This window comes from Haemaphysalis longicornis, unplaced genomic scaffold (genome assembly GCF_048455015.1).
Source record: "Haemaphysalis longicornis isolate Haplotype H1 unplaced genomic scaffold, Haemaphysalis longicornis Haplotype H1 scaffold_2, whole genome shotgun sequence".
NCBI classification, from domain to species: Eukaryota; Metazoa; Arthropoda; class Arachnida; order Ixodida; family Ixodidae; genus Haemaphysalis; species Haemaphysalis longicornis.
Genome location: NW_027526295.1, coordinates 152,182,621 through 152,200,320, shown reverse-complemented (window position 1 = coordinate 152,200,320; position 17,700 = coordinate 152,182,621). Strand labels below are relative to the sequence as shown.

At 48.1% G+C, this 17,700-nt stretch overlaps 1 protein-coding gene across 1 annotated transcript; it reads right to left on the bottom strand.

The window, feature by feature from the left end:
- Window positions 1–329: 329 nt before the first annotated feature.
- LOC144168361 (endothelin-converting enzyme homolog) lies at window positions 330–16,513 on the bottom strand. The gene is made up of 4 exons (XM_077697364.1): window positions 15,308–16,513; window positions 10,680–11,200; window positions 5,488–5,803; window positions 330–823 (listed from the first exon to the last, which is right to left on the bottom strand). The coding sequence occupies exons 1-4, from the start codon at window positions 16,409–16,411 to the stop codon at window positions 479–481; spliced, it is 2,286 nt and encodes a 761-aa protein (XP_077553490.1). The 5' UTR covers window positions 16,412–16,513; the 3' UTR covers window positions 330–478.
- Window positions 16,514–17,700: the final 1,187 nt, after the last annotated feature.

Sequence of the window (17,700 nt, the reverse complement as noted above, 5' to 3'; positions counted from 1 at the left end):
CTTAAGCAATGGTTATGGGAGTCATTTTGTCAATTGTTATACCAATTGTTATGCCACCGTCGCGAGGTCTATCTGCCAAACGATGCATGACGCCACGCGGACAAGCACATGGCGCTTTGCGACACTGAAAGTGAAACTGCCGCATCTTCGCACAAACTGAGCAACACCCCATCGCCGCACGCTCTCGCAGACACATCTTGAGCCACGCAAGTGTAGACGTCCTCTGTCTTTTTTTACTTCAGATTAGACGTATACGAATTTCCATTGCTCACTTATGCTTTAAAAAAGATTGTTTTCCTATACTTTTCTAACATTATTTTTTGGCTTTTTTGAACCACTGCCACTAAAACTGTCAATGCGCAGAGGCATGGGTTGGCTATATTATACAACTCATGACCTCGTAATGCAACTGAAGACATCGTCGAAAACGGAGTTGCGCGTTGTCGCTGCATAAAAGGTGTCCATCACAAGGTGCGCGCTACTCGTTGTCGGGCTCGCATGTGCCCGAGGGTACTTTAGCGGTCGGGCGCATGGCCGACCCGACGGGACAGGAGAACGCCTCGGCGAAGGCCTCCATGTTCTTGAGCGGGAAGTTGCAGCGGTTCCACCAGGGGCCGTACCGTGACTCGTCCGACGACGTATTCCGGCAGGCGGCCTTGGCGGGCTCAGTGGCGCACCACTTCACGCACGAAGAGATGAAGAACAGCTCTTCGGGGCCGAAGTTGAGGTCCCGGAACTGTTCAGTGTCGCCCAAGCCCGAAAAGGCCTCGTACGAGGAGACCAGCCCGTCGAGGTCGGCCAAGTTCTCCGAGTCTATGGGCGTCTGCGAAACCAGCGACATTACCCGGATATGAACAGCGACTGCTAGTCTATAGATGGGCCGCATTCTGAGTCCCTCCTCCCCTCCACTTGCACTCTCCACTCGGATGAGGGGAGGATTCCGCCATGCTAATGCATGGGCAAATCTATTTCAAGGATCTCCTACACTGGAGGCTCGAGTGAAGGAAGGACTCAGAATACCAGGGTACGACTGTTTGTAGATAATGGGCGTACAGAGACCTACAGGGACAATAACTGATTATGAACAGCGCATCAAGTAAGTCAACCTCACGATAACACAACGCATATCTTCCGGTTTAAGCTGAAAGTTCCTTTCACAGCATTGTATATTTCTTTCGGTATGTCTTCTGGACACATATTATGCACAAGTGTCTACATTCTTCAGCAGCTCGACTACGATTAATTTTTCTTAGGCGCATTTCCACCTCTCCAGTTCGTTTCAACGCATATTTACGCACACACGCACACACGCACGCACGCACCGATCCTTTCGGGACCGGCATGAGCTTCTCACCCCGCCCCTTCTCCCCTTCACATTAAATGCACTTCAGGAGTGCTGCGAGGCAGAATTGTGCTCATTTGTCGTAAGGGCAAGCTGCTTTAAACAAGGCTCTCTGGCTTCCACGCACGCAAAGCGAATTCGGGAACACCATAGTGGCTCCATGCCCGCTCAATAATTGCTCACACCATGATTGATTGATTGTATACGGTTTAACGCGCCGACGCAACACAGGCGGTGAGGCGCGCCGTAGTGGATCGAGGGCTCCGGATCAATTTTCACCACCTGGGGATCTTTAACGTGCGCCGAAATCTCGTACACACGGGCGTTATTGCTTTTTGCCTGCGCACATGGGGCTCCATGCCCTGTGCATCACATGCAGCATGGCGCTGCGCTGCTCCCTCCCGCGGCGCTAATTAGAGCAAGGTGCGTGGTTTGTTAGAATGTGTGCATTTTTCCTGATTCTTTTAGTTCTCATCATCTGCTTTTGATATGCGCAAACAAGACATTCTTTGGCGAATACCGCGCGAAATCTGTCCGTAACTGGAAAAGTGTAACGTCTTGTGCCTGCAAAAAAAAAAAAAAGCGTTACTGGTGACGGTAAGACATTTAATGGTGATATATCCATATATAGCTGATTTGTAGCCTGGCAATGGGTAAAAAAACAACTGAAACAAAAACATTTGATCAGAGAGGGAACCCTTCTCGTAATTCTGTTTGCTGACTAATTGCTAATGGCGTTTCCTTTGTACGAAGGCGGTGGCGTGTGCCATCTCACCAAGGCAGCAAATGTATCGATTTTGGGCTATGCCGATTCACAAAGCCGATTCATGCCGGCTTTGAAGCTTACTTTCCCGCGTTACGATCATGTGTGCAGAGAAGCCTGCTGCGGGGCTGCGGATTATAAAAAATATGAGTAACTTATTGGTAGACGCAATCAATCAATCAATCAATCAATCAATCAATCAATCAATCAATCAATCAATCAATCAATCAATCAATCAATCAATCAATCAATCAATCGATCGATCAATCAATCAATCAATCAATCAATCAATCAATCAATCAATCAATCGATCGATCAATCAATCAATCAATCAATCAATCAATCAATCAATCAATCAATTCATTAGTGTGCCTAAGAACGGCCCCAGGGCCTTTTCGCTGGGGAACGAAACAAAGCAAGAAAAAAACAAACAGGCGATGCAAGATGGCCACTTTTCACAAAAGAAATAAAGAAAATAGCACTGACTACAGTTAGCGAAACTTACACGCTTTGACACACACACATATACAAAGTACAATGCCTATAGCAAGAAGGCATTGAATAATAATAATAATAATAATAATAATAATAATAATAATAATAATAATAATAATAATAATAATAATAATAATAATAATAATAATAATATTAATAATAATATGACTGGTGGCAACAAAAAAACTGGTGGCGTCACCGTCGCCGCGTCGTAAGAAAAACTGAACAAATAAAAAGGGGAAAAACACCAGCTGCGCCTCTGGGAAAACAATCAGCGATCGTACGGCGCTCCGGCTCAGGGATTTCATTACTCTGGGGGGTTGGGCGCGGCGAGACGTGTTCCTTCAAAGTCACCAAGGAAACTCGATTTTGGTGAAACGGAAAATCGCCGTAAGAACGCTTATGCCTTAATAGGCAACTCTCGAAATCTTTGCAGAATTTCTCTTAAAGCGAAAATAATGGGAGCACATGCAAGGTACTGGAGCGACTATAAATCGGCGGGGGAATTGACCCCCACGCTACACCAGGTGATGCAGCGGGGTGTAGCCAATTAGCAGATAGATAAAATTTGCATCTACCAATCCGCACGCAGCGCAGTTGCAAACTCAGGCCTGAGCAACGTTTGTAGATACAAGCGTTGGGTCTGAGACTCCCTACCAATAAACAGCGTGAAATGTGCCATGTACTCCTCCTCTCCCTCCTACAGTCGTGGCCGAGTTACGGTGAACTATAGAAGGCTGAAGAGGCGTTTTCTTATAGTTCGCTGTAGCCGAGAAGGGGGCCGGGGGGGGGGGGGGGGGGGTGCAGGTCATCTGTATCACGTGCCGCAAGCCGGTAAACCTTATCAGTAGTTTAAGAGATTGTGCCACCTCCTCAGTTTTCCCAAAAAAGGCCTCCCATTACAGTTCAAGGCCAACCAACAGCTAAGAGCCTGAGTCTTTATACTGGGCAGCGAAATTTCGAAGGCGTAGAAGACACCATCAGATAAGATGGATTTTTTGTGGTGCAGTCAACCACAACAAACAAATATGCCTGCGATCGCGTTTCTCTATTTACGCGATCGATATCGAGCCCGGCTCTTCGGATCACTTGACATAGCGATATAGTGTAATGAAGAACTTGAAAGGCATACGTATATGCGCAATTATAGACCACTCCTGGCATCGGCATCGGTGGCGCACACCCAGTATTCCGGCGCTAGTGACGCTAAGCCCGTTCGCGGGCATCGTGTTCGGACGTCGGGCTCAGCCGCGGAAGGTGATGAATGTCCGTGCTGCAGCGCGTTTCACAGCAGCTACCACAGAGCGAAGCACCACTCTTTACCCACCCCCACCGTACTCTCTTACGTTTTAATCTGACCCCTTTTAATTCCTCCCCCACTTTCACCTTCACGGTACCGCCGTACCCTCTTCCCTCGCTTTCCTCGTCGCGGCTTCTTCACTATCACCGTACCATCCTTCACAGTGCTTTTCATTCTTTCCTGCCGGGGGGTACGAAGACGCCAGCATTCGAACCTATAACGAGCGCCTAAGACCTAAAAAGCTCTCACGTCTGGTATGCCCTGCTGCCTCTTCTCACCTCGCAATTGCTTTGCTGGACGCATGCAGCCTGTACGAGATAAATTGAAGGCCTCACGAGGGTCGCATAAAAGCGCCGTCTTCAATGTGCGCTGCAAAACTGCGAATAAAAGCGTTCGCTCTTTCCTTCATGCCTCGAAGCACTTCGAAAACTATATTATCGAAAGCGCACAGCGGCATAGTGCGTGATTTGCGCGTCGCAGCCGAAACAGCTTCTAGTTCCGGTTTTGCTTTTGTTGAGACCTTTTTCTCAGATGCTGCAGAATGAGTCCTTCCTTCCTGCAACTGGAAGGGAGCCGGCCAATAGCTGCGATATAGCTTTAGTGACGTCACTCAAGCCAGCAAACATTTTCCAAACCGAGAAAGAGAAAAAAACCATTTGAGCGAGTTTCTCACCTCTCTGATGGGCGCAGAGAACTAGAATTTCGCCTGGGTAATTCGTGGCCACCTAATCTCACTACTCGAAACGCCAGTTGACTGCTCTTTAAACGCATCTGAACTGCTTAAAAAAAGTTTAAAGAAGGAGAAACTTTTAACCGTCGAGGGCGCTTCCCGTCTACATCGGCGGTAATGCGATTCTTTCTTGAACCTACGTTAAAAAATCGGCGCAGTGGCGCCAAGGCTGGAGAAATAGCGGAGCTGGGGGTCGACCTATAGCTTCTTCCGGTTGTGCTAAGTTTTGCCGGGTTTTGTTAGCCTTTGCTACGTGTTGTTAAGTTTCGCGATGTTCTTGCTAGGCTAGGCTAAGTCTTGAGGGGTGAGGCCAAGTTTAGCCGAATTTTACAAGGCCGTTCCCGTCGATCCCGTTGGTCCCCCACACTGACAGCGGATCCCAAGGGGGGGAGAAGCTAGGTCGACCCCCAGCTCCGCTGTTTCTCCACCCTTGCACCACTGGTGTAAGCTCCGACAATTTCTTTGCCTTTTAGTAGCTGCAGAAAGGCAATCACCTTTAAAATGACATAGTAAGGGGTTCGTATTCGCATATGCCCCTTGTGCTCACACTCGAGCGGGCACGAAAACCGGCTTCACTGTAATAATACCCTATCTGTGGTGGTGCACCCTTTACAGGCGGCGGAGCTTTTTTTTGGTAATTCTTTTGCTAAAGGGTGTTAACAGCGCACAAAGACGACGACGCACAAGGAAGAGATGACCGGACAAGCGCTTCTTTGTGCGCTGTTAACCCCTTTATGATGCTACACCACCTAGCCCACCAAGCCATCCTCGTGAACTTTTGCTAATGCCACCAAAACAAGCTCAAGCTAAAACAGTTCGAAAGCCTTTGCGACCGTACTGCGAAGCAGAGCGCCCACCTCGCCCTTGCTTTGCGCTTTGCGGAAGCATCTGAGGCGCTGCTCGTAGTTGTCCTGGGTCTGCTGCGACCACAGGTTGGTCTCGCTCCCGTGCACGTCCCAGCGGCGGCCCATGGCGTCGTAGGCGTGCGTGAACTCGCGGCCAACGGCGCTGCCGAGGCTGCCGTAGCTGTAGGACTTGGGCGTGTCCGCGGAGAACAGGGGCGGCCGGAGCGCGCCGGCGGGAACCACCAGCTTGTTGCGCATCAGGTAGTAACGCGCGTCCGCCTTCGCGACGGAGTACCTGCAGGTGCGTGAGGCAGAGTTTGGGTTTGGGCTAGTTGGTACCGGTGATCTGTGACCTGGTGTAAAGCAAAAAAAAAAAAAAAAAGGACGGGCAAGCACAGAGAGAGGTGACGGGCACAAGCGCTACTGAGCTTTATGGACAAAGCCACCTGTTTCAACACGCACGCGGGACATTATCATACGCAACAAACACGCATTCCTCCCTTTCTAACCGTCACCTGTTTTTGTGCTTGTCCATTTTTTTTTGCGCTACACGAAGTCATGAATCAAATAAGGTCGCAAAACGAAGGCAACTATAAACAGCTGACTTTACATTATCAGTCCCCCGGCGGGGGTGGACTACTTTTTCTAGTCCGGCCGCATTCCTGCCTCACCAGTTTTGTGCCTTCTGTGCAGATTAAGACACTCCTGTCCCCCCGCAGGCAACGCAAAATGTTTCGTCGCCGCAACACTCGCCCCAAAACAGAAAACCTCTAAATTTCGGCGCCGAGTATGGTCTGGACCAAGCCTAGAGCTAAGCGAGACGCCTATACGGTGTACTGTAAGATATCGTGGCAACGTTAACAGCATGCATACCATGCTGCGTTAACAACATGCATACCATGTTGTTAACAACATGCATACATGCATACCTGCGTTAACAGCATGCATACCATGCATGCGTTAACAACATGCATATAGTGCAAGTGCGAGAAACGGAACATAACTGTTTAGTCTCAATTGAAAACATCAAAAAGGAGATAAGAAGGCGGCGCATAGGTGACTGCTCGCGCCGGAGCGCCGTGCTGCAGTCGTATGTTTTTGCCCGAGTATAAAAGTGAAATAATTCTCTTAAGGGAAAATATTTACCTAATTTTTTAACATTAAATACCAAACGATTGTTTCAAGCACCGACATTCAAAGTGTACGAATCGGCGACAATATATAGTTCTGCTCAACCTTTCAGAGTTCTGAAACCTCATGTGGGGCCAAACATCTACAGCAAAAACTGACGTGAATTTGTGCAATTAACGTTTCAGCAAGTAGAAACTTCAGACAACTGAGACGAGACGAAAACTTTCCCGATAAGTGCACTCAAGTCATAAGCATATGAGGCGTTTTTTTTCGGAATGAGCCAAATCCACAAACCGAAACTGAGTGAGATAAAACTGTAGTGAAGGGAAAAACTCAGAAACTTTCCCTTACATAAGAGGTGGCAACAAAATAGGTTAGATAACGCCCTGCAGATCGTAGTTTGCATCGAAAATGGGCCAGATCCTGCTGTTGCACGGATCGAAATGGGCCAAATCTTTTTGCCTAATAAGATAAATTTGTTTTTGGCTTGACTGTTCGGGCTGTTTCGTGGGTGTTTTCAAAATTTTTTTTTTCTTCTTTTCGGAGCTGGATTACTATGAATTCAGACGGCAATTAGGAGATCGGCGACACTATAGATCTGTCCCCATACGTCGACGACAAAGCGTACGGAAGAAGAATTGAAGGAAGTGAAACTAATTAAGAGATGTGGAACAATCATTTCATCTCGTTTCCCCTGAAACTAATTAAGAGATGTGGAACAATCATTTCATCTCGTTTCCCCTGAAACTAATTAAGAGATGTGGAACAATCATTTCATCTCGTTTCCCCTGAAACTAATTAAGAGATGTGGAACAATCATTTCATCTCGTTTCCCCTGAAGCTAATTAAGAGATGTGGAACAATCATTTCATCTCGTTTCCCCTGAAACTAATTAAGAGATGTGGAACAATCATTTCATCTCGTTTCCCCTGAAACTAATTAAGAGATGTGGAACAATCATTTCATCTCGTTTCCCCTGAAACTAATTAAGAGATGTGGAACAATCATTTCATCTCGTTTCCCCTGAAACTAATTAAGAGATGTGGAACAATCATTTCATCTCGTTTCCCCCGTCCCTACGGAGTAAATCTGGTTATATTGTAGAATTACTGCAACACACCACGTCTTGGCTCGCGCTAAAGAAAAAAAAGTAAACATTACTTAATGTCGGGAATTCTGTAGCGCTACTCCGTGTAGTTTGTTATAATTTTTGTTGTGCACCTGTTGTGCTTGCCGCTATATTACTTTTGATAAATGTACAATTTTGGCTTTTCCTGTATTTTATTGGGATTAAGTGTGGAATCGTATAGTGTTACGCTGTGTAGTTTGTAATTATTTGTGTTGTACTCCTATTGTAATTTCTACTACGTTATTTAAAAAAAAATGTATAATCTTGTTTTTTCTACATCACCTTTGTATAGCTAGTTGTCATGTTTTGTTTCTACCGTTGCTGTGCAATGTTGCAATGTTACATGTCTGGGGTTGATGGCCGCCGTCAGGCAGAGTCAACCTGCCTTTTGCCTCTCCTCCCGAGACATGGTTTGTTTAAATAAATGAAATGAAAAATGAAATATTGATTTTTTACTCCCGTATTTACCATTTAGTGCGAAACTAAATAGTAGCAGCTTAGAAGCCCTAACCCCCCACCCCCGACCCCTCTGTGGGTACGAGCCACTTCATTAGGGTGAAAAAGAAGACATGAGCAGCCTTCTTGTGACGCGTTTTGGAAATTCATGGCAAGGCAATGAAGAGCTTGCTTAGTGTGTGAGTGTCTTCAGGCGTGCAAAAGAAAATTATCCTACGGAAGGATTCGAGAAAAACTGATATTGCTGCCAAAGAGGACTCACCTGCCCTTCATGTATAGTTATACTGTTCGGGAAGTCTTGGTGCATATGTTTAATGCATTTACCGCTAAACCTCCATCACACCATTCTTGAAAGCCGATTTAAATGAAGTTTTCATGAGAATGCTGCATCAACTTGAGTATTCCAATTCAATACGAGCCAAATCCAAACTTATCATCCCAATGTTGCGCAAATTCACCGCATAATTTTTAATTACTTGTGGCCATAAACGTACTTCCCCTAGCTTACTTTTAAAACATATAATACCTTTGAGAACGTTGCATTTAGGTTCAGTAACAAACTTTTGGTTTTTTCTAAAATCCGCTTTAGGTGGATTTGGCTCATTTCGAAAAAAATCTCATATGCTCTAGAATTTTGGTTTAAAGGGCGGTTTGCTTCAACTCCGGGGTTGCGGATACTGTACTGATACTATGGGAGCCATGACCACCGTGGTTACTTCAACCGTGAAACACATCACTAGCATCACCTTGCTCTTCGCAACCACCACTACACACGCCGCAGAAGCGGCCATTTCTCCGCTTATCTCGCAGTCAAACGCGGATATTGTTATTATGGACTCGCAGAAGGCTTGTCGAAACTTCCTATTTTCCAAGACGGCTCTGGACATCCTGCTGCAGAAGCCACCCGAAAGAAAGGTAAAGATTGTTTGGACACCAGCGCACTCGAGCCTCCAGGGCAAAAGACCGTCCACGACACCGCCCGAGATCTATCCTGCCAGGCGATACGAGCGTGTTGGTTAGAGACTGCGTATCCTTTGCTTACGTATCAAGAGATAACAGAGTACTATAAATACCAAAGAATGACCTATCCTTACGCATGGAATCCCAAATCAAGGGGCAGGAGCACTGCCTCCGGCTCCTCCAAACAAATACCTTTCCTCATCCGACCAAACTCCACTTGCTTCATCCTACAGTACCTCCCGCAGTGCAAATTCTGAGTTGCCCCGGACACCCCGTACCACATCGGATGAGAGTGTTCGGCAAACCCTAAGGTTCAAAGAATCGCGCACCCTTCCCGTAAGCAGTGGGAGAAGGAGCTGTCCAGCTCCGGTATCGACTGCCAGTTTAGGCTGGTGGAAAGGGCCGTTGCAACAGGGAGTCCTGGACTGGACCGTTGCAATGGAGTCCTGGACTGAGGACCCCACCCCACATGACGATGCACTTAACTCTCTCTCTCTCTCTCTCTCTCTCTCTCTCTCTCTCTCTCTCTCTCTCTCTCTCTCTCTCTCTCTCTCTCTCTCTCTCTCTCTCTCTCTCTCTCTCTCTCTCTCTCTCTCTCTCTCTCTCTCTCTCTCTCTCTAAGTGCTTCCGTAGTAAATGCTACCGATGAGTGTAAGATCATGGATTCCACCGGATAGCGATCAGTGTAGAGAATAAAGGGAGGTGGAGAATAAAAATCATCACCCCTTACTGAAGAAAGCCGAGGGAAGCGCGAAAGCTAAAAGTGCGTCCAACTTTTGCTGAAAGTGCGTGCAATCCATCTTCTAACCTTCGAAGACCCGAATTGCAAACGAACAAACCCATGCGACGGTTTTTCGCGCACTAAGCTAACCCCTGCGAATGGTATAAACGAATACAGATACGTGGTTTATAAGATAAAGGTATGCTATTGTGCTCCTCCTTCATGACCGATGCGTGTATTGTCTCATCTAGAATCGTTCCTTTTTCGCGATTTTCAAGTAACCGTCTTGACGCAATGGAAGCCCGGTTTCCTCGGAAGCACCTTGTGTCAGAGGTTTTATCAAAGCTGTTCTTTCAACCAACCGGTCTATGGGAAATGCATTAGTTTATTGACAGAACGCCACCGGTGTCACTACAAGCTTTCGCTTTAATAAGCGGGGCAGCATTATGAAATCAGAGGACAACAAGCTGTGGCAGCACAATTCTGATACCGAACGTTCTTTCAAGCACAAATCACGACCAGAAAAGGCGCTTTCATTGACCGCAAGCGTTCTTCGCGACTCTTATCAGACCAGAGAGAAATTAGTCAGGTGACCCATTCATCGGATAAGCTCAGGGAAAATATCGCGTAATACGACAGCAAAGTGTGCCTCGTCGGAGCGATATCGTCATTCCAGGGTACGCAACGTAGACCTCTAAAATGTCACTCAAATTGTAGCCCTCCCAACCCTTATAGTTTCAGCGGCATTGATAATAAGGCGGTCATCTTAATATTTCACTCGCGGGAGAGCGGTATAAAGTTGCTGACCAGAAACTGCTGTGGTTCTGGGCCCGCCACGCGATGGTCTTGCCCATGGCGTCCAACCAAGGCGTCAGGAAGCTTTGGTTGACGTCCGGGTAGTCGCGAAAGGCAAGGTTCAGCTGTTTCGTCCCCGCAAAGTAGCTGGGGTAGCCGACATGGGCGTACGTGGCGTTCACCTTGTAGGGCGCCTTCTTCTTGGTGTCCATGTCCAACCACTTGGAGTACTGAATGTCGTCAAGGACGGCGCTCCGAACTTTCGCGACCATCTTGGCAGCCGCGGGCAGCGTGCCACGCGTCACCTCGGCGGCCAGGTACCAGGACAGCAGCGGAACCTCCATGGCATGCATGACCGCCCGGAGGCACATGCGCTTCACCGTCTCTGCGCTGTAGAAGTGGCCCGCGGCTACTCGGCGGGACGACAGCGGCATCAGCGTGCGCAGCAACTCCCACGCCGCCAGGAGGCTGACCTGGTCCTCCTTGAGGTCGGCGTACAGCTTGTCGAAGTACGTCATGGCGGACTTTCTGACCTGCGTGCCCCACGAAGTGTATATGCTGAGAAGGGCGGTGCCTAGAGGACATATAAAGGTAGGCGAGGAGTTGAGAGAGTACGCGGGACAATAAGCGCTGTCCCGTGCTCTTTCGTAGTCTTCGCAAAACTCCGCGCTGTAATGTGTTCCTCGACTGATTAATAACTTGCTCAATAACATATTCACCTGAACTACAAGTTGTTGCGAGACCAGTATCAGGACACTGTATATATTTTTACCAGTGATAAAACTGCCCTTCTGGGACACATTGCGTGTGCTGAAGCCGAAGTCATATGTACACGTCGCCTGTGGAACGAACACCTAAGTGCGCTGCTCCGACAAACCGCAGCCGCTCAACCTAGCGACCTTTGGCGACATGATTATCGTGAAAAGGGGTGTCATATATGCACGGCGATACAGGTATTAAAGGGACCATGCAACCATTTTTTCAACTTTTTTGCGAAATCTTAAATGCTTGGAGAACATAGTAAACCAACACATTTGGTACTTAGATTAGGGGGTCGCAAAGTACCTCAGCCAAAAATTACTGCTCTATGCTCATCAGATAACTTTAAAACTCGCTCAGAAGATTTTTCTCTCTTTCCCGATCTTGGCGTTGTTAAACCGCTCGAATGAACGCATTCAGTAGCCACTTTAAAGAGAAAGCCACAAAAGCAAAGCAGAAACGGAAGGCGCATCTGCTGCGACGAGCAAATCACGCAGTGTCGCTACGTGATGTCGATAACGATAGCTTTCGCAGTGCTTCCAGACGCGAAGGAAAGAGTGAAAGCGTTTATCGGAAGTGTTGCAGAGTCCCTTTAATGTTTAAAACGCGAATGAAAAATGTTGTGTGGCGCTTTGCATGGTGCTTGCCTATACTCGGCGAGGTATAGAGGTGCTGTTACTGCTTTTTTAATGCGGAAAGATCCTTGGTGAAGATGTGATCAAGGACTGCCGGTGGTGGGGGTGTCGCGTTTCCCCTTCCTGCGCTACGGTGCGGAATGGTGAGTGGGAAACGAGAAACAGGAACGGAGAAAGGTCGGTTGGAAGCGTGGATAAGCAGTAACGTAGCGTGATCGTGGAAATAAATAAATAAATAAATAAATAAATAAATAAATAAATAAATAAATAAATAAATAAATAAATAAATAAATAAATAAATAAATAAATAAATAAATAAATAAATAAATAAATGGCTCATACCAAATACTTCAGCTGGATGAGAAGAAAAACGCTGTGCACGTCAAATTCTTGAGCAAGGTGTCGCGTGCTTTGCGCAATCTAACTCTATAGTACTCATTACATTCCAACCTTTATATTACGTTTCCCATAGACACAGCCTTAATTTTTATTTTATTTTTGCACAAAGCACTCTGCTGAAAACCGTTCTTTTTTTTTTGTATACGAACCAGTGCTGCTGAAAGCTGTGCCAGAGTCCTTCAATGCTTTACTGGTCACGAAACTGCTCCGTAACTCAATGGGAGAGCTTCATATGCTGCGTTTGGCCGCCGCGCGGTGGCGCCACCCTCTCACTTAGGTTAAGGTCCCTAAAATTACTTTTAGGGACCTTAACTGAGGTCACTCCTCGGGTGGCGTTGCGCTGGCTCGAACGGCGGAGCCGCGGCAAGTTGTGTTGGTTTTGTGTGGGGAAAAAAAAATGTAACGTGCATATCGCGCTCTTGTGATGCGACTTAAGTAGTGCAACGACGATGCCGAACATGTGCTGCGTCCCGGGATGTCGTTCCTTGTACAACGATACCACAGAAAATGTTTCCTTGTTCTGTTGACCGGGCGACGGGGAGCTGCGTGAGAAATGGAGGCGCGCCATTCCAAGGCAAGAAACGGGAGATTTCAGCTTCGATTGTAAGTGTGTGACAGTGTGTGGAAATGCATTGTGTGTGAGAATGGAAAAAGCAATGTACACTTTGAGAGCATCGTGGACCTAGAATTGTACAAGGCTAACTTAAAGCCAGATTTTTGTATTATCAGTCAGGTTGTAGCGGTGCTTCATTACCTGTTTGCAAACTTGTATTACCTTGCGCTCAGACTCGCGTGTAAAAAAGCTTTGGGACGTCCTTGTGCTTTTACTTTTCATTTTTCCGCGAATTATCCCTTAGGGTTCGTTTTGTTTTGTAACCGCGCGTGTCCGATTCCGGTTTCTTATCTGGTGTTTCAACCGAAGCGCCCGTTTGCTCTTTTTGTCGTACGTCGCGTCGGGCAATATTGTTTGATATGAAAAGGCTAGCACCTTGTCGCCAACTTGATTTTTTGTTTCTTCGACAATGTTCTCGATACTATTTCCATGGATCTGAAATTAATAACGTTCCGAGAGTAATGCATGCATAGCAAACGCCGCGCAACTCACTTTATCGACGTTCATCTGTGCACGTCACACTGCGGACTGCTTCTTCGACGTTTGTGTTTTATTCTAGTCTTTTGTAGAACAGAAGCTCGCTAGCTCGCTGCGTTCAGAAAAGCTTTGCGTCGTTCTTGGCTACGTGGCAATATTCTGTTTCCTCCGTGTGCTGCACATCGCAGCGCGAAAAACTAAATTTTTGTACGTTGGACCACGCTCTTTTGTCTCCCTTCGTAACATTGAATTTTTTTGTTGCGTGATAAAATCAGTTTTTTTGTTCCTTTTTCGCTTCCTGTTTTTGCAAGGATTGCAAAGCGTGGAAGCGGAAAGACACATGGTGCAACATATATCTCTTCGTGTTTTGATCCTTCGCGTTTCTGCAGCGTTTTTAGATGTTCTCAAGTATGTACCCACTCATCGAAACGACAATACTATTGGGCTATCTCTTTTAGCGTTCTGTGCATTCCAGAGCAATCAACGGATTCATTAAGCGTAGTCTGAACGACGCGTACTTGGTTCCCACTCATCGAAACGACAATACTATTGGGCTATTTCTTTTAGCGTTCTGTGCATTGCAGAGCAATCAACGGATTCATTAAGCGTAGTCTGAACGACGCGTACTTGGTTTCTTTCAGTTTTTTTTATTGTATTATCGATAGGCCCATAGCAGTCCGTGACTACGCAGCTGCCGTATGTGTGGTATTTACAAATTTTGCTTTAGGAAAAGAAGCAATAGAGATTTAAAAATCCGAAAACACGACGGCGCAGCGCTTGTGCCAGAGCACGCAGAAGCCGTTGCCGTTCGCGGCCGAAGTCTACGGTAACTTACTTCGAAAAATAAAACCCCATTTAAGGCAGGTGATGACTGGACTATTCATCGCTGACTACTACGAAAAAAAAACACACTTAATCAGCGGGCAGGCACCAAAAGCAGCGAGCGTTTGCACGCCAAGAGCAGGCCAATACGCCGCATGCGCGGCGGCTGGATGCCCTTCGTGCGGCGGTGGCGCCTGTAGTGGCGCGCGCGGTCCCTATATGAAGCGAGCGCCGAAGTTTCGTGACAAGTAAAGCATTGAAGGACTCTTGCTGTGCTTAGAACAGTGAAATTGGCATAGCGAAACAACCGAAAAATTAATTGCGGGAAGGAGCAGGAAAAGGCTCTTCGTGATCTTTCGAACGTTGCTTTGTGCTCAAATTTCGGAAGGAAGGAGGGAGACACTCCTCCCCCTTTCCTTATTTGCCGAGTTTCGGGGAAAGGGAGGCGGAAAAGGCATGAGGTCGCCGACTCCGATTATTACCAAATAATGACACCGACCAGGCTGTAACGCGGGATCGACGCCTGCTCTCCCCATGGTTATCGACCATTTTGAAGTGCGCCCCCGAAGAAAGCAAACGAAAGGGTACGTACAGGAATCCCATTACATCTAGGAGTACTCGTTTTCTTTAATTTTCAATTGACTTTTTGTTGTTGTTTACGATATTTTGCTTTCGTTTCTCTCATTAACGTTTTCTTTTCCTGATGGTTTCACCCCCCAAATAAATCCTGCGTCCGCCACACGTGTAAACGCTTCGTTCACGTTATCCAAGCAACTCGTAGAGTTAGGCGTACGTTTAAACAGCAGCTCTGTAGCCTCCCTAACTGACTGCAGAAGCAGGATTTATCGTGTACGAAAGCTATCACCCACTTACAGCAGTATGAGCGCGTGCTCATTAAGATGCGACGTATATACGTCTGCTCGTATGGGACTCACCCACGCCATGTCGTCTCTACCGTACGCGTACTGGGAATGATACGAGACGAGATGAGACCATCGGTTTCGGCGAGGCATGCTGGGCGTGTAGTCGTCAAGCTTGACCACTGTGGAGAAGACCACGTCATCGGCACCCTGCTTCTCGTGCATCACGAGGCGCGTCACGGCCGCGGACTCGGCTGTGATGATCTTCGCGGCCAGATCGACCGCCTCGCTGCTCTTGCGCGCAGCCCCGAACGGCACCAAGTGCTCGACGTAGAAGTCCTGCGGCAACGGCTGCTTGCTGCGCTCGCACAACCACGCCGCCTGCTCCGCGTTGAAGTTCACTCCGAGGACGCGCTTCCGCTGGTGCAGCCGCACGTCCTCCAGGGACAGGCCCAAGACGGTGGCGAGGTTGTACTTGAAGAACACCATCAGGATCTTGTCGAGCGCCTCCGCGTTCCGATAGGTGGCCGCGGCGAGGCCCACCGACCTCATGAAGTCGCCGACGGCGTCCATGTCGTCGTCGGCCTCTACGTCGCGCTTGAGAACCCGCAGGCAGGCCCGGTAGAAGGCTGCCGCCTTCTCCGCCGCTTTCTTACGGCCGATGGGAATGGTGGCGCGGGCCAGTGAGCCGGCGACCAGCGAGTCGTACATCTGTTCCTGCATCTGCACCAGCATTTGACCCGACGGGTGCTTGTAGTTACCGCAGACGAAGGTGTAGAAGTTGTCGCACGGGTTGGCGTCCCTCTTCATGATGGCCTTGAGCGTCTCGGCGGCGCTGGCACAGTGGGAGCCGTTGCAGAGAGGCGTGTCCGTCGGCGGTCCCGTGGAGCCGGACTCCTCGCCGTCGCGGTGGCTGGGCCAGAAGGACAGGTACAGCCCGATGCCCACCACCGTCAGCAAGAGGGTGAGGACGACGATCACGCACGCGGCGTTCTCGTGGGTGCCCGGGCCCGCGGGCTGTTCGGGCGAATCCACGCGAGCCGTGGAGTCCGCATACATGGAGCGAGCCGTGGAGTCCGCATACATAGACTGCGTCGCACACGAAAAGTGGATGATCCCCAACCTCTGCTGGTGAGGAGCACTGCCGCAAGCTCCGAAATAACTACTGCGCCAGCCCATCTACCAGACCGGCAGAAACCTAGGAAATATAACGCGCCTATCTACCAACCAGCCCGGCAGAAACCTAGGCCAGGAAGACAATAAAGCAACCAACCAAACCAGGCTTATGCGTTCAAGTATATATAGTAAAAAAAGAAGCTTGCTCTAGGCTTGATATCCATGGCGTCGGCCCAGAACCCAACCCAAATTATAAAGCGGAACCGAGCCGGTATTTCTACCAGAACAAGCGTGAACGCCAACCGTTATTTATGAGCACTCAGAACCCGAACAGGAAAGAAAACGAGAAAAGGAAAGTTGCTAGTTCATGACGTAACGGTTCACCACCGCACTAAAAAAGCGCAGTCAGTGCACGCAATTTAATTCATTTTCCTTTCACACACGACAGCCTCGCAATTCCTTAACCCCACCCCCACCTCCCCCGTGATCATTCACAAGGATGTAGACGCTATATAATCGGTAACGGCACAGTGAAATCGATGCAAACGGCGAAAAATAGAAGAATTGATAAAATGAACCCTGCCTGTCTCTGCCACAACCTTACAGGCCGTTCGTGTTCTTGCACCATAGCGTAAGTCCATCCCTATTCCAAATCCAAACATGCCCGCCGCGGTGGAGGGGTCGCTTAGCTGCAGCGGCCCTTCATTTACTGCGTGTGCACAGTGAATCGGCCATACCGAACAATAAGCACTGCGATTGATTTCGTTCAAAGGCCGGAATAGATTGCAATAAAGCCGTTGCAATGATAGATGAGGCAGTGACTGGCGTTCTCACCGACATAGCTGCTGGGTCCCCGAATTCGGTTTCACGCGCCGGAGGGCAGCTTGAAATGTTGATGATGACTGGCCGTTGTTTTTTTCTTTTCCTTTCTCTTCTTCTTCTTCTTCTTCTTCTTCTCATCGTTTCTTTTTTTCAAGACGAGCCTTTGACCACTATGTTTCATGAAACGCTCTAAAAAAATCTCACCAGTTCACATTAAAGAGCATTCTCTCTCTCTCTCTAAGTACAAAAAACCGTTGTGAGGTACTCAGTATAGTGTGCAATATTTCAGAACACTGTATACTCAGCATCAATAAAAAAAATTCCCCCGCATTTCCCCGAGGGGGAGAATGTGAAAGTGCGAATGCACGGTTGTCGGCCCGCTTGCGGCGCTTGCGCTCGGCCCCCGCAGCCCACCGCCTTCTCTTCCATCTCTTCCATCGGGTTTGTAGTATCACGTGTACACCACGCAGTTATCAAGCCGCTATAACGCCGCTGAGTCGCCAACGCACGCCGCTGACGACGTAGTTTGA

Excerpts from the sequence above, each read along its gene's own strand:
- LOC144168361 (XM_077697364.1), bottom strand. The coding sequence starts at position 16,411 with ATGGGCTGGCGCAGTAGTTATTTCGGAGCTTGCGGCAGTGCTCCTCAC. Across the intron at positions 11,201-15,307 it reads GTAGAGACGACATGGCGTGG|GTCAGAAAGTCCGCCATGAC; the intron begins GTGAGTCCCATA and ends TGGGGCACGCAG. Across the intron at positions 824-5,487 it reads AAGCGCAAAGCAAGGGCGAG|ACGCCCATAGACTCGGAGAA; the intron begins GTGGGCGCTCTG and ends CTGGTTTCGCAG.